Source organism: Malaclemys terrapin, chromosome 12, assembly GCF_027887155.1.
Source record: "Malaclemys terrapin pileata isolate rMalTer1 chromosome 12, rMalTer1.hap1, whole genome shotgun sequence".
NCBI classification, from domain to species: domain Eukaryota; kingdom Metazoa; phylum Chordata; order Testudines; family Emydidae; genus Malaclemys; species Malaclemys terrapin.
The window spans coordinates 25,770,928-25,793,798 of NC_071516.1; the positions used below are offsets into that span (position 1 = coordinate 25,770,928).

At 47.1% G+C, this 22,871-nt stretch overlaps 2 protein-coding genes across 13 annotated transcripts in view; both read left to right on the top strand.

Annotated features, from left to right (window-relative positions):
- EPB41L1 (erythrocyte membrane protein band 4.1 like 1) overlaps nt 1-11,833 on the top strand; it is a 157,086-nt gene extending 145,253 nt beyond the window's left edge. For 9 of the 12 annotated variants that reach the window (XR_008446834.1, XR_008446835.1, XR_008446836.1 and 6 more), the window contains 3 exons: nt 1,136-1,252; nt 3,200-3,392; nt 4,081-7,746. Coding sequence is in view for 3 of the 12 variants with exons in the window: in XM_054046406.1 (XP_053902381.1) it covers nt 1,136-1,252; nt 11,761-11,781 (138 nt within the window). In the remaining 9 variants the exon portion in view is untranslated. Of the gene's footprint in view, nt 1-1,135; nt 1,253-2,399; nt 3,098-3,199; nt 3,393-4,080; nt 7,747-11,760 lie in introns of those variants that run through there. The other 3 variants (XM_054046406.1, XM_054046405.1, XM_054046407.1) reach the window with 3 other exon arrangements.
- Nucleotides 11,741-22,783, top strand: AAR2 (AAR2 splicing factor). Its single transcript, XM_054046409.1, has 3 exons — nt 11,741-12,563; nt 15,956-16,185; nt 21,456-22,783. Exons 1-3 carry the CDS (start codon nt 11,741-11,743, stop codon nt 21,621-21,623), a joined length of 1,221 nt encoding a protein of 406 aa, XP_053902384.1. The 3' UTR covers nt 21,624-22,783.
- Nucleotides 22,784-22,871: the final 88 nt, after the last annotated feature.

Sequence of the window (22,871 nt, forward strand, 5' to 3'; positions counted from 1 at the left end):
TTTAGAGGATTGGGCTAAAATTCAGAGTGATCTTGATAAATTGGAGAACTGAGCTATAGACAACAAAATGATCCAACAAAGACAAATGTAAGGTGCTACACTTAGGGAAGAAAAACCAAATGCACAAATACAGAATAGGGGATAACTGGCTGGGCAGCAGCACTGCTGAGAAGGATCTGGGAGTTGTGGTGGATCACAACCTCAACGTGAGTCAGCAATGTGATGCTGTTGTAGGTTGTATTAACTGAGGCATAGCATGCAAGTCAGGGGAGGTGATGGTACCACTTTGCTCAGTGCTGATTAGGCCTCAGCTGGAGTACTGTGTTCAGTTTTGTTCATCAATGTATAAAAAGGATGTAGAGAAACTGGGAAGGATCCAGAGGTGAGCAACAAAGATGATCAAAGGGATGGAATGCCTACTATATGAGCAAAGGCTGAAGGAACTGGGTATGTTTAGTTTGGAAAAGAGGAGATTAAGGGGGGACATGGTATCGGTCTTCAAATACTTGAAAGGCTGCCATAAAAAAGATGGAGAAAAGTTGTTTTTTCTTACCACAGAGAGCAGGACAAGACGCAACAGCGTAGTAGACTTAGATTAAATTTCAGGAAAACCTTCCTAACCGTAAGAACAGTGGGACAGTGGAACAGACTGTCTAGGGAGGTTGTGGAAACTCTTTCACTGGAGGTTTTCAAAAGGAGGCTGGAGAGCCATCTGTCTTGGATGATTTAGACACAACAAATCCTGCATCTTGGCAGAGAGTTAGACTAGATGACCCTTGGTCCCTTCTATCACTATGATTCTACAGAAAATAAGTCCAGCAAAGAATGATGAATAGGACATCCTAGGGTTTTACAAATCCTTGGTCAGCTAGTAGGCAAGTTGTGCTAGCAGGTCATTACCCACAGATTCAGCTTTGAATCTCTGTCTTTGGGTTCGCAGGGATGGTTAAGCTTCTCGAGAATTCAATCCAAACCCAGTTCCTTACGTGCCCAACCTTAGCCATGAGTAGTTTCACATGCCCTGGGCCCATTTTCTGACATGCTTGTGGCTTGCTCCAGAAGTAATGCTAATCTTGGCTATTAACAAAAGATGTAACTGACGTGGTAAATACTCTGACATTGTTCTGGTTTACAGGCATTAGCTTTGGCAATCAAAGAGGCAAAACTACAGCACCCTGACATGCTGGTAACCAAAGCTGTGGTATATAGAGAAACAGAACCATCTCCAGAGGAAAGGGACAAGAAACCTCAGGTATGTATAGAAGTTACAAATAGAGCCTCTCTCACGGGTACAATATATATATAGGTTACTGTGCAGGCAGGGCATCCTCCATAGGTGCAATATGCTAGAATTGATAAATGGTACAAGCAGGAAGTCCTTCACAGATGTAATTCATTGACAACAATACAGGCAGGGAACCCCTCACAGCTATGATGCGTAAGTGATGATACAGGCAGAGCCTCTCTCATATTGTAGTTACAGTAGGAAATAGTGCAGATCAGAGCCATGAACAACTTTTTAAAAGGCTGCTCCTAGAGCAGCCTCTGAGACAGGCTACGGGGACTGCTTTGCTGTCCAATTATCCTGGCTACTTGCAAAGCAGTTCTGTGAGCAGCACCATGTGTTCAGTGTTCTTTATCTAGGGTTGTCACAATGACTGTTCCAAAGGCCTTATCTTGGGGCCCAGTGTTTATCCCATTTCTTCTTGCACAGCCCCTCCTTACTTCCAAATACCCTCAGATTTCCTTCCTAGGAACCTTCTGTCAGTTCTCTTAATCGTTTCCCCAGTGTGTGGTGTTTCACTCATCTTCTGTCTTAGACACTATGGGATAGGTTTGCAAAGGGCTTCCAAAAATGGCCATGTTTGTGACCCAGCCCATTTGCATATTCTAAGAACCCACATTTGCAACTGGAGAGGGATATCTGTGTATGCTCCAGGAGACTGGACTGTCCTATCCAGAGGCCTGGGAATGGCCCAGAGAGCTTTTACCATCTGATTGCTGTGAGAAGACCCGTGACCACATCACCAAACCCACCACTACCATTGTCCTCCTTGTTATCGGGCTCAGCATGGACTGACTGAGCGCGGTATTGCAAGTGCCCGTTCTGTGGGTAAAGTGAGGACTTTAGTCTTCAGGTTCTGCCAGCCAGCTACCACTCACCAGCACTACGTTCATCAGGAATAATTGTTTTTAATTGCTTTTTTTAAAACCTGCCCAGTTCCCCAAGTTGCCTCCTTCTAAATGTCCATATGCCAGTGTTAAAGCATGTATTTTGCATGCACAGGCCGGTGCACTTTCACAAACTCCAGGCATTTCCGGAGCCCTCTTGAAAACATGGCTCTGTTTTTTGTTTTTCTATTTCTGATTGATCTAAATAATCTTGCTTTAAATTTCAGGGCTGGAGGTTGGAATTTTGAAAAATGGATGTTCGTAGTATCCCATTTCACGTGTTAGTCATCCGTTAAACAGGCATCCTGAGCTCATAAATGAAACAGACAGACGCTATCGTGTATAGACGCAATGGGCCAAATGCAACCCTGATGTGACCCTGTCAGCTTCAGAGGACATGTATCTGAGTTGACTTTGGCCAGATGTCCAGAGACATTGGCACAGATACCAGAGATAGCTGGAACCAAGAGCTGTCAAGTTTAAAATGTTTGGGTTTTGTTTGTTTTTGCACCTAAGCAGCTCGTAAGCTTTCATCACAATAGAAATAGTAAGGAAAAGGCAACAATGAGCTAATAAGGCAGCACAAGGACCTCAAACAAGGGGAAAAAAGAGCAAGGGGCTGCATCACCATTATATCGACAACAAAGCAAGGCAAAAGGGAGTCTAAAATAAAGGAAGACTGTGAAAGCTTGGTCACTGCAGTAAAATATGGGGCTAAAATCTCAGTCATGGCTAAGGCTACGAGTTTGTCATGGAGGGCATGGGAGTCGCAGTGACTTTCCATGACCTCCGTGACTTCTGCAGCGGCCGATGCGCCTGGCCTGGGGGCCACCTGAGCAGCTCAAGCAGCCCCTGGGCCAGTTGCACTGCCTGCTGCTGAGGCAGTCTCAGGCCACTGCGCCTCCCTTCCCCAGCAGCAGCAGGAGTTTGGGTGTGGGAGGGGGTTGGGGCGCGGGAGGGGGTGAAGGATCTGGGCGGCATTTACCTCGGGGGTACCCTGGAAACGGCGACATCCCTCTGCTCCTAGGTGGAAGCGTGGCATGGCTAGGGGACTCTAAGCCCTGCCTCCGCCTGCAGGCACAACCCTCGCAGCCTCCATTGGCCACGGTTCCTGGCTGCGGAGCCGGCGCTTGGGGTGGAGGCAGCATGCAGAGATGTCTGGCCACACCTCTGCCCAGGAGCTGAGGGATGTTGCCACTTCCAGGGAGGCGCAGAGCCAGGTAGGGAGCCTGCCAGCCCCCCCAACCTCCCCTCCCCCAGCACCAGCGAGGGTCCCGGGCTGCACTGGCGGTGCCCCCTGGGGTGCCCTTTCCCCCTTGAGCACCTGCGGTGCCCCCAGGTCATGCTCCCGCCCCCCCCCGATTTAGTCAGGGGTATATAGTACAACTCATGGATAGGTCACGGGCCATGAATTTTTGTTTACTGCCCATGTCCTCTCCATGACTTTTACTAAAAATACCCGTGACTAAAACGTAGCCTTAGTCATGGCCCAATCCTGCAAGGTACTGTTTGCCATCAATTCCAATTACTTTCATAGATTATAAGGCTGAAAACTAGGAGACTGTGATTATTTGATCCTGCATAACAGACAATACCAGAGAATCACCTGGTAATTTGTACATCTTTTAGAAAGATATCCAGTCTTTATGTAATGACTTCAAGTAATGGGGACTCTACCAATGACTTCAATGAGACCTCGCAGGATTGGACCCTTACAATAGAGCAACCACATTTAAATCAGTTGCACTGCACCAGCGTCATGAGAGTAGAATATATCCCCTTGTGATTGCAGCTTGATTGTCTGGTGCCTTAATACAAGAAAAAAGCTCTTTATAAACCAATAAATAATAATAACCAAATGAGAAAGGAAATGCTCCATGATCAATCATTTCCGTCTGCCCTGTGCAGGAATCTTGACCGCCGTGTTCACAGAAGTTGGCATCTCTATTCAAACCCAACTCGGAGAACAATGAAGAAGGGGCCTTCCTGCTGGATTCCTCAATGAGACCTAGACGTCCTGGCTGCAACGTTAATGGCGAGAGACAAAATTTTTTAAAAAAGGAATAGCAAATATAATATATATATATATATATATATTATATATATATATACACAGGAAACAAAATGCATCCTTGCACTGCTGCTATATGCTGGAGGTGAATTGCAAACAGCAACATCAACAATAACACACAAAACCAACCACCTACTTTAGCCTTTGCAAACAAATTGAAGAATTGACTGGATTCATCAGAAAAACAAACAAAAAATCATGATAATAACAATAATATTATTAACATACAATAAACCGCCATTTTGCATGTTACATTTAAAGGACACACAACTCATGGGTTCATTTGTTGCACACTGAATGGAAAGGAAACGTGCTTTGCAACAAAGCAGCAAACAAAAAAACTCCAACAACCCACAAGCAGATGCAAAACTATTCCCCACCTAAGGAAAGAAGAGAGAGAACCATTGAATTGTTTGATTACTTTGCAATTATTTTCTGCTTCAGGATGTGTGGTGATCATCCCTCTTCCCATTCCATGCTAGTTCTGTTTCATCATTTTTTGGTTCTGTTCTTACTCCCCACACTTGTCCTTCCTTCTCTTTCCTCTGTCCCCTTGTCCGGTCTCTTGTTCTGCTGAAGGTAATAAGAACAGATCTCATTTAAAACAAAACAAAACCTATATGTATATGGTTTCTCATTTATAAAAATGCAGTCTGTAGGGGTTTCATATGAATGTGCTTTTAAGTTATGTATATTATATATAACTGGGGGTGTGGAGTGGGGGGTGGGAAACAATATTAAAATAATTAAACAGTGCTGGTAAGTTTGCTGATGACATTTTTAAATTATAATTGTTTGGTTGACTGTGGTTGATATACTATGAGAATCTTAGCTCACACTGATATCCCACAAGAAGAGAACAGGGAACATTTCATTAGCTGCTGCTCTTTGGGGGGGTGGGATGGGACGTTTGCCACTGAGTTGATGCACTGTGGCAGGAGGGGTTGGTGTAGTGACACAGTGTATGGTGTTTGTAATTGGTTGGTTGGTGATAAGGGAGGGCTCAGCAACATGGAGGGGTGGGGGACTGGGAAAGAAGGAATGGACTGCATCCATTTACCATTACCAAAATGTGCCAGACAGAAATGTCTCCCCATGCCCCCAATCCAAAGATGTTGAGGTTGTTTGGAGACTCGAGGTTAGACTGTTTGATTCCCATGCTTCCCGCCTCTAGGAGTCTTTGACTCCTCAGGTCTGGAGCCCTAGCAGCAGTAGAGGTATCATATCATACTTGTCAGCAGGTTCTTGAAAACCAGGCACCTGGGCTGAGTTAGGGATGCATACAGTGATCCCCCCGTAACCCACTGGTCTAGACACTTGTTTCTAGCTTCATTTCTGACCTCAGCCACAGCTTGAGAGCAAGTACCTCTCCATAGCAAGCTGTATGTTTGCATTTTGCCAGGGTGGCTGTAGGCTGTGCGACAGCTGCCCTGGCAGGAACAGGCGAATGGCAGCTCCCGCATGGTACTGTCTACCGATACTCTGGCTTAGGGTTGACTCCTGTTCATCGACAGTGGATGAGGAAGATACCATGTGACAAACGTGCAGGGAATAGCAGGTTTACAGGGCTGGATAGAATTGCCCAGTCATCCAGAACTTAGAGGGCAGATGCTGATGAGGCAGTGGGAAGGCAGAGAGGCTGCTTTCCCCACGACTGGTCAGAACTTGGCACTTAGATAAAGTTTTCCTCTGCTGCTACCTATGGAGTGGAGATTTTGGGCCCAGTCTAGGACCTGAGGCACTGTGTGAGACAGGCAGTTAGGGCAGACTTAGAACCAAAAAAAGAAAAGGAAATGAACTGATTTCCAAATGGAATTGTCACAAGCTCCTGAAACTACAGAAGGGTCCACAAACATTGCACTATCTTTGTCTTTATTTCCCCACCCCACACTTAATGCCTGGAGAGGAAGCACATCTAGCTAGTCCCCATGATAGGATCTGGGAATCCTATTGAAAATGGACAACTTGAATATTTAGAATCAGGTGGGCATACCTCATATGATCAATTTCCTACCATAGCAGGGATTCCTGAGTCTCTGGTGGGCCTCGGTCTTTCCAGTTGGCTTCTGGGGGGGAGGGATAGCTCAGTGGTTTGAGCATTGGCCTGCTAAACCCAGGGTTGTAAGTTCAATCCTTTAGGGGGCCATTTAGGGATCTGGGGCAAAAATCTGTCTGGGGATTGATCCTGCTTTGAGCAGGGGGTTGGACTAGATGACCTCCTGAGGTCCCTTCCAACCCTGATATTCTATGAGACTGTGTCTCCATGAAGTCTGTTCTCCTTTTGGCACATGGGTTTCTCCTGTAAGCATTAAAGGGATGAGCACTGGCTCCCTCACAATAGCACTGATTCATGTGCTAGTGTCAGTGAGGGTCATTTCAGGCTTCTGATGAATCCAAATGTGTGGTGTTCTCCCTAGATTCTCCCTGAAAGTTCACAGCCACCAATAACCTGCTGCTGCTTTAGGGACAACACTCACCAGAACCAAAAGGAGTGACAGCAATTACACAAAGACTTTTTTTTAAAAACACCCAAGTCAGCTGTAAAAACACGTGCTTTCAGGAAGAGAAGCCCAACTCAGAGGACCTGTTCCCAAGAGCTGTGCAAGGCATTAAGCCTGTCTGTTCTGCTATCAGAGGGGGTACATTCCCCCATGCATCACACTGGCTGTTTGACACATTTTGAATTTCAAACAAACCAAAAAAAAAAGCTGGTAGAAACTTGATGCTATTGAAATTGAATTAGAGGCTACTTTGAAACTCCAGGAGCCTGATTCTGATCTCGCTCATGCTAGTGTAAAATCTGGAGTCACTCCATTAAAAACAGTGGAGTTGCACTGCTGCAAAATCGGTGGAAGTGAGATTAGAAACAGATCTTGTATGTTCAGAGCTAAAAAACAGTGGACCTATTTCTCTGGATTCCTCACAGTGAGTGACAATGGGGGGGTGGGGAGGGAGCATGAGTCTTTTGCTCACCTGGCAAGATGTGGGTTTTATAGATATAGAAATAGATATAATCCACGCCTTGCCAGGTGAGCAATAGACACAAGCTTTTTCTTTATATATTTTTTATATATATTGTTTGTGATGGTGTTGAAGCCGTGCATCACTCTAAGGCCTTGGCTTCCTCCCACCTTCTTCGTCACTGTCGCTGACATTTCAGATTTTTCTTTTCACTATTTTTCTTTTTTCTGGGGGCCTTTCCGTTGAAGTGGGTGGGAGACACGAGTGCCTGTTTGTCCCTAAATCTGCAAGTTCATTTCAAAACTGGCCTGCAATTGCATGAGTGATAATAATAATAAACAGGATTTTTATTTGAAAAGCACCTTACCAACCAACTGCAATGCTCTGTCGTTCCTTCACTAACTCCCCTTTCCTCTTCCCCTGTTCCTCTTCTCCCCCTCGCCCCTTTCAATCATATTCTTTTTCAGTGCTTGGTGGTGTATGCGTGTGTGCTCACTGTTCTTGTATTCAATAAAAGTGAAATAAATGTGTTTGATGCTCAACCAGCTTGTGGCCTGAAACTGACTTTTCTCTGATCTGGACAGTAGAGAATTAGAGGAGGAGCTTTAGACCCAGGTGCTTTACAGGTTGAAAGTATGCCTGGAGGCAGCATTGAGTGAGAGCAGGAAAGAGATTGGACCTTCCCTAGTTAGCCTTGATACAGGACTGGGCAGAATGGGGACAATTCAGGGGTCTATTTAATGCAGAGGTTAAATGCGGGGGGGGGGGGGGGGGAATGGGTTTCCTAATTTTCTTCCAAGTTTCACCCACAAAATAAGCTCCATCCACACAAGTCACCAGAATGAGATCCTGCTCACTACATTCTATGATGTTCAAAATATGAAGGTGCGTGCTCTCTGAGCTCCATTGGGCTGATGGTTCCCCCTTGGTGGGGCTTGAATATGTCCATGGGGTTTGTTGGCTTCTTGGGTCAGGCTCCTACTTGATTGGGTAGGAAGAGGGGCCTATGGGGGTTATAATAACAAATACCAGCCATTTGTGGCACCAAAATGAGAGAATACAGTAAATTGTGTAGATCTGTGAACCTCCTTTCTTACATGAGGAATAAAACAGTTTTCTGAAAGCTGAGATTCTGGAGAATGAGGTAGCAGTTTGAGAGAGATGCCAGTACACCGAACCATTGTGTACCAACTGAATCCAAGCCTGGAGATGGGGACAAGCTGGGACCAAGAGGTTGGATGGGTGTAGTAGGTAGATTGAAACTTAGAGCAAGGTGGGTAAACTTGCCATCCATTTGGGAATTAGGAGTGGGCTGGAAGGCAAATCCTGTCCCTGAAGGGTTTCTTTGTAAGAGAAGGGCAAATTTTGTCTTCATTTCTTCCCTGGACAAGATGGAGGGCATGATGGAAAGCCACAATCGGATTTCTACTAGTCAAATCAATGATATGCAATTATTAACACTATTTATGTTTAAACATTATTTTGGAGTTGTTCCATGGTCAGGTTGTATTTTTACTGCTGTGGGGATGTGAGGTTTTGGAGTCCAACCCAGACCAGTACAAGGCTAACAAGCAAACCAAAGTTAAAATTTTCTTTTTAATGGCTCAGATCTAACTTTACAAGCTACGGTCTTTGTTCAAGGTAGTTCTTCAAGTGAGTGTACATGTTGATTCCACCCTTGGTGTGCATGGGATGCACCCCGTGCACAGTTGGAAATTTTTCCCTCAGTGGTACCTGTTGGGGTGGCTACAATAGACTTTACAAGACCAGCTCTTTGAAGGGTCTTTGCTAGTTTTGGAGCAAATTGACTCCAAGCTCTATTGCTTTGAAGATCTCTAGGACAACTCTAAAGTCCTCTGGGTTGTACACTCCAGCCCTATCCAGAAAGCACTTCTGCCCACAGCAGACCCACTGTTACTCTGCCCTGGCTCCTTAGCAGAACCTGCAGAGAAAGAGGAGTAGGGATTACAGAGAGCTTCTCCTTCTCCTGCCTCTGTATCAATGCCTGCTCCATCTAGACACCTAGGGCTGCTAACCAGGCCTTTTGATGGGTTCCCGGGATGCCAGATTCCACTTTCCCCATATTTGCAAACCACCTTTCCCACTTCCTCAGAGCTTGGCCCGGATCTCCTCAGACCACTGGGTACTAAGCGCTGTGGAAATGTATTTCCCCCATCCCTCCCCAGGGACCACTCTCACAAGGAGCACGGCCGCCAGGGGTTCATTCTCTCCTTCAGGTAGAAGTCTCTGAGAGCGGGGAGGGGCCCAGGCTCCAGCTACAGCCCAGGTCAGTGGCCCTGGACCAGATGTGGATTTCATTGCTGTGGAAACATATGAGGCCAGTGGCCAGGTCATGAGCTAGTTACCCTCCACCTGAGCTAAGAACATGGCTGATGGAGTCAGGATCTCTGTCACTTTGCTAATGCCCTCCTGGGGGTGTTCCCTGGCTCTCGGGGCTGGAGGGGGCCAGGGCCCTTTCTGCGCAGCGGGGTGGGGCCCTTTCTGCGGGGGCAATGGGGCTGCCCGGGCCGCTTTCCCGGTGGGACCCGCTGGGCTGGCGGAAGTAGCTGCGCTTCCGGTCCCGGCGCTCGCGCACTGACTGAGGCGGGGAGCGGGGCCCAGGTGAGCAGCGGAGCTGAAACGCCCCCAGCGCCCGGGGTGGGGGATTTAACCCCCTGACTGAGCAACGGAGGGTTGTACCTGGGAGTGGTGCCGGGAGGGGAACGGGTGCCGGGGGAGGAGCTTGTCCCCGGAGGGGTTCCGGGAAGGGGGGGGCTTGTACCCGGAGGGGAAAGGTTTCTGGGTGCCGGGGGGGGGTTGTACCCGGGAGGGGAAGGGGTGCCGGGGGGGGGTTGTACCCGGGAGGGGAAGGGGTGCCGGGGGGGGGGGTTATACCCGGGAGGGGAAGGGGTGCCGGGGGGGGGGTTGTACCCGGGAGGGGAAGGGGTGCCGGGGGGGGGGGGTTATACCCGGGAGGGGAAGGGGTGCCGGGGGGGGGGGTTGTACCCGGGAGGGGAAGGGGTGCCGGGGGGGGGGGTTGTACCCGGGAGGGGAAGGGGTGCCGGGGGGGGGGGTTGTACCCGGGAGGGGAAGGGGTGCCGGGGGGGGGGGTTGTACCCGGGAGGGGAAGGGGTGCCGGGGGGGGGGGTTGTACCCGGGAGGGGAAGGGGTGCCGGGGGGGGGGGTTGTACCCGGGAGGGGAAGGGGTGCCGGGGGGGGGGGTTGTACCCGGGAGGGGAAGGGGTGCCGGGGGGGGGGTTATACCCGGGAGGGGAAGGGGTGCCGGGGGGGGGGGTTATACCCGGGAGGGGAAGGGGTGCCGGGGGGGGGGTTGTACCCGGGAGGGGAAGGGGTGCCGGGGGGGGGGGGTTATACCCGGGAGGGGAAGGGGTGCCGGGGGGGGGGGTTGTACCCGGGAGGGGAAGGGGTGCCGGGGGGGGGGGGTTGTACCCGGGAGGGGAAGGGGTGCCGGGGGGGGGGGTTGTACCCGGGAGGGGAAGGGGTGCCGGGGGGGGGGTTGTACCCGGGAGGGGAAGGGGTGCCGGGAGGGGAAGGGGTGCCGGGGGAGGGGGTTGTACCCGGGAGGGGAAGGGGTGCCGGGGGGGGGGGTTGTACCCGGGAGGGGAAGGGGTGCCGGGGGGGGGGGTTGTACCCGGGGGGGGGGGTTGTACCCGGGAGGGGAAGGGGTGCCGGGGGGGGGGGGTTGTACCCGGGAGGAGAAGGGGTGCCGGGGGGGGGTTGTACCCGGGAGCGGGGGGGTTCCGGGTGCCGGGGGAGGAGCTTGTCCCCGGAGGGGTTCCGGGAAGGGGGGGGCTTGTACCCGGAGGGGAAAGGTTTCTGGGTGCTGGAGGGGGAGGGTTGTACCCGGGAGGGGCTCTAGGTGTGCGGGGGGGGGGAGGATTGTACCCGGGAGGGGTTCTGGGGGGGGGAGCTTGTACCCGAGGGGGGAGGGGTTACGGGTGCCGCGGGGTTGTACCTGGGAAAGGAGGGTTCACAGGGGCCAGGGGGCAGACCGGGGTCTGGGAGATTAGACGGGGAGGTGGAAGCCTGAGGGGGGTTATCTGCTGACTATTTTTATAAATACACCTTGTAAAATCTTCTCTCATTTACTGACATACTACTGTGAGGTGTGTATTGCGGGGCTATAATCTGTGATGTTTCTCATGATCCTCACTGGAAGGGCTGTGAGTAGATATTGTGCTTTCGTTGGTATGTTTTTAGGACTGACTTTGTCTAGCTGCTAAATATCATTGTATTGCTATAGCTTTCCCTCCTCTCCCTTGGCTAGTGCAGTGAATTGCTGCTCTGAGCTCAGGGGCTGGGGTCAGAAGGCTGCATGTCTGGATGCCTAGGCACCTATGTATTATTTATTAAGCACTAACTGTTCTCTTTACTGTGTAAGGCAGAGATATCAAAACAGCCCTGTCTCAGGGAGTGTGCAGACCAGAAGTACAACATCAGGCTATGTTAACTTGCCATGGTTTTAATAAAATATGCTGGATGGAAGCATCTGTGTATTTATGTAATACAAGTTCAATGTGCTTGCCCTATCCTAGATTCCTGGTGGAGAGGCCTGACATAACAGAAGGACCAGCAGACAAGATGGCAGAGATGCAGATAGATCCAGACCTGGCCAAGAGACTCTTTTTTGAGGGTGCTACAGTTGTCATTTTGAACATGCCTGAGGGGACAGAGTTTGGCATTGATTACAACACTTGGCATGTGGGCCCCAGATTCCGGGGAGTCAAGATGATCCCTCCAGGCATCCATTTCTTCCACTATAGCTCTGTCAACAGGTGTAATACCAAAGAGACAGGTCCCCGTACTGGCTTCTTCTTAAGCCTGCAGCAGCGAGACTTGCAGATTCTGCACTGGAACTCATTGAATGAGGAAGTGGACCTCACCCCAGCATCTGAAGAAGAGATTGAAATAATGAGGTCAAACCTCCAGGAGATGGACAAGTTTCTTGGGCCATACCCATATGAGACCCTCAAGAAATGGATCTCCCTCACTAACTTCATCAGTGAACCAGTGATGAAGAAGCTGCAGCCAGAGAGTGGACAGATCTGTGCCTTTTCAGAGGTTCTTCCAGTTCTGGCTGGGAAGCACACCAAAGACAGAGCTGAACAGAACCTGCCCCGATATGACACAGAATGTAAGAGCTACGCAGAAGGCCTGGCCCGACTGCCCAAAATGAAGCTGAAAGCTGGCACTGAGATCCGGTTCACAGAGATGCCAAAGCAGATGTACCCTGATGGTGCCACTCCTGAGGAAATAACCAGGCACAGCATGGACCTTAGCTATGCTCTGGAAACAGTGATTAACAAGCAGTACTCCAGCCAGCCTCAGGATGTGCTCGGTGAGTATAAAGGCTGCCCCAGAAACAGAGTCATGGCAAACAGCCTTGAATGCTTAACAGCAAGAATGGTGTCCAGCAATCATTATAGTCTATAGTATGAAACTGAGAATCGGAACACTTAGGTTCTAGTTCAGGGGTGGGCACACTTTTTGGCCTGAGGGCCACATCTGGGTGGGGAAATTGCATGCAGGGCCATGAATGTAGGGCTGGGGGTTGGGGTGAGGGATGTGGGAGGGGGTGTGGTGTGCAGGAAGGGGCTCAGGGCAGGGGGTTGTGGCACAAGAGCGGTGTGGAGTGTACAAGGGGGCTCAGAGCAGGGGGTTGGGATGCAGACAGGGTGCGGGAGAGGTTTGGGGTGCAGGAGGGTTTTGGAGTACAGGCTCCGGCCCGACGCTGCTTACATGGAGCTGCTCCGGGGTGTCAGCGGGGCTAAGGCAGGCTCCCTGCCTGCCCTGGCCCCGCGCCGCTCCCAGAAGTGGCCGGGACCATGTCCCTGCGGCCCCGGGTGGGGGGATGGGGGAGAGAGGGCTCCGTTGCGTGCTTCCTTCACATGCGGGTACCTCCCCCGAAGCTCCCATTCACTGCGGTTCCCTGTTCCCAGCCAATGGGAGCTGCGGAGGACAGTACCTGGAGGTGAGGGCAGCGAACGGAGCCCCCAGGGACACAGATGTGGTGCCGGCTGCTTCCAGCAGTGGTGCGGGGCCCACGGCACCATAGGAATGGCAATCCCATGGGCCAAATCCAAAGCCCTGATGGGCCAGATCCAGCCCATGGGCCGTAGTTTACCCACCCCTGTTCTAGTTCCACTCTTGCCAGTAAATTAGCATTTGGATTTTTGGCAAGTCTCTTAGTCTCTCTGTGCCTCCAGTTAACAAGGATAATACATTCCCTATCTCACAGGGTGTTTTGGGGCTTAATGTTTGTAAAGCATTTTGAGATCCTTAAATGAAAAGTGCTTTTCAGTCGGGGCCGGCTCCAGGCACCAGGCAACCAAGTACATGCTTGGGGCGGCACCTGGTAAGGGGCGGCCAATCTTGGGGCGGCACAGCGCTCGGCAGGGGGCGGGTTCCGGCGGCGCTCAGCAGAGGGCGGGCTCCGGTGGCACAGTGCTCGGCGGGGGGCGGGCTCCGGCGGCGCGGCACTTTTTTTTGCTGCTTGGGGCAGCAAAAAAGTTAGAGCCGGCCCTGTTTTCACTGCAACTTACTATGCATGAATTTTCAGAGCAGTGTGTGGAATGTTAGCTATGGAACTCTCTCCGTATTGCTACGGGAGTCTCTCTTTCCCCTAATGTTCCTTTCACATCGGTCTCTGGGGTCTTCTCCTCCATAGTACGTTGTTTGGTTCTGCCTCTCCTGGCAACCTGTCAATTAACTAAAAAAAAAAAAAAAAAAAAAAAAAGCCACTTTTTAAACCTCCACCCTTATGTTTATCTATACATATTTTCATTGAAAAAGGTGATCACTGGGAGCAGGCTGGATGGTGCAGTTACAGTGCATTGAAATCCTTAATTGCAACATGATGGCTGTCAACATAATTATTCAATTTAGGAATAGAGAAAATGGGTTATCCTAGAAGTAGGAAAGTGCTACAAATGGGACATCACTGTGACATGCCGAAATTGGTCAGTTGGTTTTGACTGCTACAGCACTTTACCTATAGCCATTTATTGTTAACTTCCAGTTTTCATTAAAATAACTAAACAGCAGGGAATGGTGAACATGGTAAGCTTTTCTCTCCCCCACTCCTCCCATGTTAGAGTAGCCATGGCTGAAAGACGGGGAAGAAGCAAGTTTAGGAAGTTGAAACCTTCTCTTGTGCACCACTGGTGACGCCTTCTGGTAGGATTTGGGGATCGTTGTGAGGAAAAGCTTTGAACAAAGACTGTATGCATTGTACGGAAGAATGTGACATGCATTATTTACTAACATATCAGAAATTACCAGCTGGTGGCCCTCAATAGAATTGCTGTAATTAGCTGCTAACTCCATTGGAAACAATGGCAACGTCTGCTACAAGTTAATGCCAGCTCTATTGAGGACTCTGAAACCAAGCTGAGATGACACTGTTACCCTCAAGATAAACTCTGGATGCTTGGTATTTACTAGAAATTCTTCTCATGTCCTCGTTGTTTTATCTGTTAACTCTCTAGCTTCTAAAACAGCAGAACTGTATTGTGAAATGTTCTAGGAGGTAAAAACAGCGAATGTCCTTCCCAGCTAGCTACCATTTCCCAGTGCTCTGTGAGAAGCATGAGGGGACACTAGTGGCAAAGTGAGTGTCTAAACATCTGGTAATTCTGAGCCCTGCGTGGCAAAATAAGGCCACATCTATACTAAGGACTAGGGCACTGTAGTGCCGTAGTGTAGATGCTACCTACAGTGTTGGAAGGTTTTTTTCCATTGCTGTTGGTAATCCACCTCTTTGAGCATCAATAGTGGAATTCTTCCATCAGTTTAGCCTAATCTGGGGTTAGGATGGCATATTTACAGTCTCGGGGTGTGGATTGTGCACCATAGCTATGTCAACCTAACTTTTAAGCATGGACCAGGCCTAGGTGAGCAAAGCTGCTGTAACAGCAATAGCACATTGTCTTTTGCACACATAATATCATAGATTGCTCTTGTTGTCCGCCTGCATGTGTCCATGCTGTGGTACCCATGTCACTGTCTAGTTATGGTGGCAGCAGCAATTTCCTAGCTCCCCTTTTTTGGACATGTAGGCTCAGGAAAGGCAAGAAGAGACATAGAGAGATCACTATTCCCTCCTAGCAGCTATGAGGCAAGATTGTGTTAAATGGGGTCACAGGAGACCACACAATCTTGATGTAATGTCTTGGCTTTGTGTTGTAGTATTTCAGTAATAGGTAGAAATAATGTTTTGTGACAACCCAAGCACCACAGCACAATCTCTGGAAATCACTTGGTAGTGACGTTGTTCTCAGACTCCGCTAGGGTGACCAGACAGCAAATGTGAAAAATCAGGACAGACGGTAGGGGGTAATAGGCGCCTATATAGGAAAAAGATCCCAAAATCAGGACTGTCCCTATAAAATCGGGACATCTGGTCACCCTAGACTTCGCTTATGAATGCTCATGATGAGAAGGTTAATGGTCATTGCTATAACATGTCCTCTTTGATTGTGCTAGGCTTGCTTCTCAGTCATATAGTCAAGGGGGTGGAGAGTGGTCAGTGCTTGGAGGACTGACAACTATTAATATAGTCATCAGGAGTACAGGGTGCTGTTTGTGTGTCAGCAAGACAAACTCAGCGAATGTATGCAAAAATTGGCATTGTCCACAAAAGTAATATAATCCTCGGTTCCACTTATGGTTGAATGACTAAAGTTCTTCCCTGTCTTTTTTCCATGCCCTCCCTTGACTGGGTGTTTCCAGCCGAGCTGCAGTTTGCTTTCATCTGCTTCCTGATTGGGAATGTCTATGATGCATTTGAGCACTGGAAAAAACTTCTGAATGTTTTGTGCAGATCAGAGGATGCCATAGGAAAGCATCAGGCCCTCTACACCAACCTCATTTCTGTCTTGTACCACCAGCTCAGTGAAATTCCAGCTGACTTCTTTGTGGACATAGTCTCCCAGGACAACTTTTTAACCAGCACCTTACAGGTAAGTTACCAGCTGTGCAGGTGGTTTGGGAAACAGACATAGGGGGATTCTCATGAGAAATGAGTGGGCATACAAAGCCAGACTCAACCAAATTCAGAGGGGAGTCTAGGGGAACATAACCTTGTGTAAGATACACCCCCCTCCCCCATGTGTATGTTGTACGTTGCTTACACACACAACCCACTTACACCTCACCTCTGAATTTGACCCATTGAGACTGTGTATGGGAGTCTTAGACAGTGTAAATGGAGTTAACCGACATATAGCAGCAGCTCCAGTAGAGCAGTGTAACAAGAAAAGCAGCTAACAGGAGGAGGTAAGGGTGGGGGGGAGAGACTAAATCTTTTGTGCCTTCTAGGCAATTAACACTGGCCTTATGTATCTTAAGTGAGAGTTATACTGCATCAGAATGGACTGGAGTTTATCTATATTAGGGGTATCTGCCTGTGTGAGTGAATCAATTTAGTTGCAGCAATACGCATTTTCTTAATGTAGACAAGGCCTTAGACTCCCTTACACTAAAACATTAGTAAGGGGGTTTGAGTGAGTGCAAGGGGATCTGATTTTCTGAATTTGACACATCGTAATGGAAACTTTCCTTTGTAGCAGATTAAAAGTCCACTGATACTGATTTAGATCAGTTTAAATTGTCAGGATTCTGTTCTGGAGTGAAGCCCGTTATGAACTTAGAGCACTGGCAGTATCAAAGAGGACCCTTCCCCATCCCCCTTGTCTTGGGCTTTGTATCATGCTCACTTGTTTGCCTTGAATCAGGCTGTTATCCAGTGGGAATTTAGAGATGATTGCCCAGAGTGCAGAAAAGTCTGTACTGATGCTAAGGCAGCCACAGCAAAGCTTTATAATCCCGCACAGCAAGATCTGAAGGATGTGCTTATAAAATACCTCCCCTTTATTTAATCACTCTAACAGCTTTTTAAATATTCATAAAGATTTAATAGCTAAACGAAATTCAATTTTCTGCCTCTTTAAGTTTTCCTCTTTAAAAAAACAACAACCCAAAGACACATACATGCGTGTTTAGCAGGGAAGATTTTTATTCTTGGCAGTAATTGTTCCAAATGTGCTGTAGATGATTTGTAGGCCTTGAGTACCACCTCCTCCCTCGTCAGATAGATCGGTCACATTTCTGTATTTGTGACTATTTGCTGCTGCTATAGAATATTTCAATATCTTAATTGGCTAGAAACTAAGCGGTGCTGTTTTCAGTGTAGAGAGTTCCTCCATCGGCCCCTAATGACTCTCACTTGTGAACAGTGTCACAATGCAGGATAGGCCCGTTCCCCACAAACCGAAAGCGAGACTTCCTAAAAGCTTCCTTCCACTGCTATAAAAACGTTACGAAGCCGGTAATTAACATAATCAGGTTTATTAAAATGAACATTTTTACACTCCATAAAGCAATAAAATGAAAATTAGCCAAACTGCAACATGTCCTTCCATGCCAGCTTCTCAAGTTCAACGTATGGAATTAACTCTGTGGTCTGATGGGCTGAGCATTGCTTAGCTGTTTTAGACTGTTGAGGCATGTCTACGTTGCTTTAAAAAAACAAAAATCCTGTGGCAGCAAGTCTCAGAGGTCAGCTGACTCAGGCTCTTGCTATGGGGCTAAAAATATCAGTGTAGACATTCCTTCACTGGGCATCAGAACCTGGGCTCCAGCCCACGCGGAACATCTACACTCCTATTTTGTTTGACCTGGGCTTTCAGACTCGCTGCCTCTGGGTTCTTTGCAATGTGGATGTACTTTTAATGAGCAAAAGCTTTGATTTAAGGATAAGTCTTCAACATTTGCCAACTGTAAGAAATGTTCATGTAACTAGAGCTGGCTGGGAATTGTTTTATGAAGTGTTGTTTATCAGAAAATGCTGATTCATCAGAACTGAAACTTAGTAGGAAAGTTTTGATAAATTTTTTGTTTTTGAAAAAAAAAATTAAATTTTGTTTTGAAATTGAAACATTCCGTTTTGACATTTTTGAAATGAAAAGTTCAATTTTTCCATTTCAGAACTGTTTTCATTTAGAAATGAAAGTTAATATACAGCAAAAATGTGAAAAAAATTAAAATCTTAAAGGGTCAAAACAAATGAAACATTTTGAAATTATCGAAACAAAACATTTCTGCTGATCTGATCTGAAACTTTTTTTGGATTTTCAGTTCACAAAAAAATTTTAGATTTCAGCTTTTTGTTCCAATTTGTGAGGGAAAACTTTCTGAAATCTCACATTCTTTTGTGACAGGAAAACCGTTTTCCTGCCCAGCTCTTCATGTAACCCATTGGCAAAGTATGTTTTTTTCCCCACTAGTGGTGGACCATGTAAGAAAATATCAGCTTGCTACTGCTTTCAGCTAGTGGACTTGGAGTGGGATTTTCAGAGGAGTGGCTTGAAGCCAAATCCTGTTGACTGTCAATGAGATTTGGGTACCTACACCTCTACCCCGATATAACGCGACCCGATATAACACAGTAAAGCAGCGCTCCGGGGGGTCCAGGCAGCACACTCTGGTGGATCAAAGCAAGTTTGATATAACGCGGTTTAACCTATAACGCGGTAAGATTTTTTTGGCTCCCGAGGACAGCGTTATATCGAGGTAGAGATGTACCTCCTTTAGGCCTTTTTGAAAGCCCAGCTTTAGCCTATACTGCTGAAGCTAAAGAACTGATGCTATTCTGTGAGAAGTCTAGGGTGCAGTGCTCACTGATGTCTGATGGTGGTCATTGCACTCATAACTGCACAAAAGAAAAATGCTTTGGGTGAAAGCCAGCTTTTTGTCACTAAAGGTTCTCTACTGACATTACTGCTCTCTGGCTCTTGGCGCCGGTGGGAGTACTATGATTAATTATTTGTATTCTGGGAGTGCCTAGGTGCCCCAGTCATGGATCAGGACCCCATTGCGCTAGGTGCTGTACAAAGACAGAACAAAAAGAGCTTACATTCTAAGAATAAGATGAATATACAACAGACAGACTGGGGAACAGAAGGAAATAATACATAGTGAACTCACCTCTTACCACACGTACCTGGGTAAAACGCACAGTACCGCTGGCAGCAGAGAACAATCTTAAAGTGTAATTGTAATCAGAAAAGTGACATGGTAAAATTGTCTGCTTCTTACCGAACCTGTCTGCTCATTTCACTGATCAATTTTATTCCTGCTAGCACTTTAGAATCATTGAATCCATGGGAATGGGAGCTGGATTCTATTCCACCTCTTGCATGGAACCTTCCCCTAAGCTTCAATTGCAGAATCCTTATTCCTGGTGGTAGTTGAAGAGGCAGAAAGAACACAGCTTGATTTTCATACCCTAGGCCTAGAGTGAGGTTTTGCAGCACTTGAAGTTTTAAAAAAATATATTTTTTTGGCTTCTATAAGAATAAATTTGATGTGTAACTTATTGAGCGGGATAAATGTAGAACTCCATGATCTCACTGTTAGTCCCTTTTTTAACACTGGCCTCATTTCATAGGAGAGTTTTGTTAATGTTTCTGTGTGAAGAGGCAGTTTCACAGTAGGATGAACAAGGAAAAAGCAAACAGTTATACACAAAGCAATGAACTTTGCCATTCATTTTCGGTGTTTTCTCCTGTTGTCTATAGATCTCTTTTGAATAACAGCATTCTTCCCAAAGGGGCTTTACCTTCAGCTTGATCCTGCAATGAAATTCTTTAGCTTAGAGCATCAATTTGCTGTGGAAATGAGTTCTGTGTCACAAATTCAAGCAGGAGGCGAGATGGGCTCTGAGGCTGAAAATCCTGTTTAGTCAGACACATCTGCAATAACTGTCTGAAGTGCCACAGAAAAACTGTGAATGTGTGAAAAGTTAATGGATTTATGTGTAAGTGAGACATTAGAAAATCCCGCCTTTAGGGTCTGTTCAGGTTGCAGCTACCTGTGTTCAAGGATCTTCAGGGATGTCTGTAATGTGCATGAGATTAGAAATTTGAATTGTAGGGGACCTCCTCCATTTCTCCAGTCTCCAAGGCAGTTTCTTCTGCCTCTAAGACATTGGAAATGGTGGAGACCCATATTGTGGTCACATGTTACAGCAGACAAAACTGTGGGGATCAGCTCCATATCTAGCCATAAAGAAAGGGAGGGTGGTCAGACCCCCCTGGTTCTGCCCCCAGGTCAGGACGCCTGCTTCTGATTCATGCTATGAGATCTCAGTCATGCAATAGCTAGTTCTAATTTGGATTTGGTTTAATCTGCCTAAAATATTTGAGCTTTGTTTTTAAGCATTTGTTACGGTCAGAAACTAAAACTGCTGGTCCAAAGGGGACATTACTGCGGCACACGCCTTCCTCCCCTCAGAAAAAAGCCTCATCAATGCACCTCAGTCTGGGCCTAGGTCTCCCCTCAGCTGGCACTGTCAGCTGCTCAGAGATTGTATGGTATGGGCAACTGCTGCGATGGGCATGTTGTTTTCATAGGTGGCCATCTTCTTTGAATCCCATTCTCTAGAGGGAAGGAGATGGGTACTTTTAAGCCTCTTCGCTGTCCGCCTCCATCTGTTTAGCAGTTATAAACCATTACATGTGGGAAACTTGGTCTCAAGAGAATAGTCAAAGACTTGGTCTTGTTTTTGCCCTTAAAATTAAAACAAAACAAAGTTTCAAGTCTCCAAGGTTCACAGTCCCAACTTCTAATGCCTACCTAGAACTCTGCAGTAGTGCCTGTATCATTGCTGTTTAAAGCTGCACCAAGTGCATTCAAACAAAATGTCTTGTGGCTGCCCTTTGGCTTCAGAGACTGGGTTTCAACCTCTAGTCATTGAGCTGGCCTTTTCTTCCACTGCTGTTCTCTTTTGGGGGTGGGACAGAAGCCCCGAAATAAGTGACTTAAGAGCAAAAGTTTAATTCACTTTCAATGGCATCACTTGCACTCTTTTGGAAGCCCCACCATATATGTTTAACTCTATGCATATCCCTACTTGAAACAAGACTCCCCTCATTCCTCTGTTTTCAAAGATTAAAATAACCCTGACCCTTGCTGAATTTGTGGAATGAAGGCCGTGTTTATCTTGGCTACTGAGTGAAGATAGAGACTGCAGTGCCTTGTTAAGGAGCTGCTTATATCCCCATGGCCACTTCTGAAACCCTGCAACTAAAGTTCCTCTCAAGCCAGACTAACCTGAAACTGAAATCTGCCCACCCCATAGAAAGGCTCTTTGGCCCCCGTCAAGTCAGGGAAAACGTGCATTTATGCCACCTCTGTGATTATCTTACTGACTTCTAATGTATTCTTTTAGGTGTTTTTTTCCTACACCTGCAGCACCACCGTTGACAGGACGCTGAGGAAAAAGGCAGAAAAATTTAAAGCCCACCTAACTAAGAAATTCAAATGGGACTTTGAAGCTGAGCCAGATGACTGTGCACCTGTGGTAGTGGAGCTGCCAGAAGGAGTGCTATTGGACTAAATGAAATGCTGTTTTGGAACCAAACACGGGGGGGGGGGGGGTTGTTTTTTTAGCTTATTTTTCTTCCCCTCTTCCCGAATTCGCCAGCTTTCTTAATTCTGTATCACATCCTGTGAAATGAACTTGGTGATCCTGAGACGATTCCTGCTCCTACTATAGAAGCAGATCTGGGAAGCCCAGAAACATTGCATATTCGGTCTCCAAGCCAGAGCTCTTTCGTTGTGGGCTCGGGCATTGTTCTACAAGCCATTGGGACAGAGTATACCCACATGATGCAATGCATCCAGGGTCACTGAGTACTCGGGCAATTTGTATTTCCTTAGCTCTTCTGCAAGTGCTAGTTCATGGACATAACCACCTGTTGGATGGCCGTAGCCATCTTCTATTGAAGAAGCCCTACGTGAAGCCATTTGCCTTCTAGAGTCTGGAGCCTGTACTCTAGCTTGATGCCTTTAGAATTAGGAGGTAGGTTGAACTACCTTGTGATCACTACATCCTTCTCCAGCCCCAACCCATGTTGACTGTACTTCTGCAATAGCATGCTGCGATGGAAAAAAATATCCTTTACTAAATCCTCCTATTCCATAGCTCTGACACTAAAATAACCAGATCTGAGGAGTAACACCTTTACATAAGCACTGACAACGCTATAATTGCAGTGGCAGAGAGACTGAATCTGCTTAGCCTGGTGTAAGAGAATCTGAACAGTTTGGTAACCAGAAATTGAATTTTTGGGAAGTAGTCACCTGGTATTCGAAACAAAAAGCCAGCCATGAGATACAAGGTCAGATTTTTCACAGACTGTCCTTGTTGTTTGAGATCTCTGGAACTCTTCCTGTAATTATTTTTTGCTTCTCACTGATCATCTCTCATTAATAATCATGTGAGGAGACTGGTGTTCATTCAGAGCTGAATTCCTGTAGTAGTTATCCTGTAATTCTCACTCTGTGTAAGACAGAGGGGGTTTTTGTTTGTTTGTTTTTTAAACAAGAATCCCTACTGGTGTAGGGATTAGGCTGTGTTCAACTTGCTTCTTTCTTTCTAGATTGACTCCTTAAGGAATGTATTGTATACGTGCCCAACATGGTAACCTACTTATTAGTCTTTCACAACAGTAGTTCAAAATAAATCTTCCTATGTTACTTTCCTACAGAAATATCCCTCCAGTCTTTTGTGTGTGAATTATTTTAGCCAAGTTATAAGTTAGTCTGTTACTGTTTCAGCCTTACCACCGCAGCGTCAATGTTA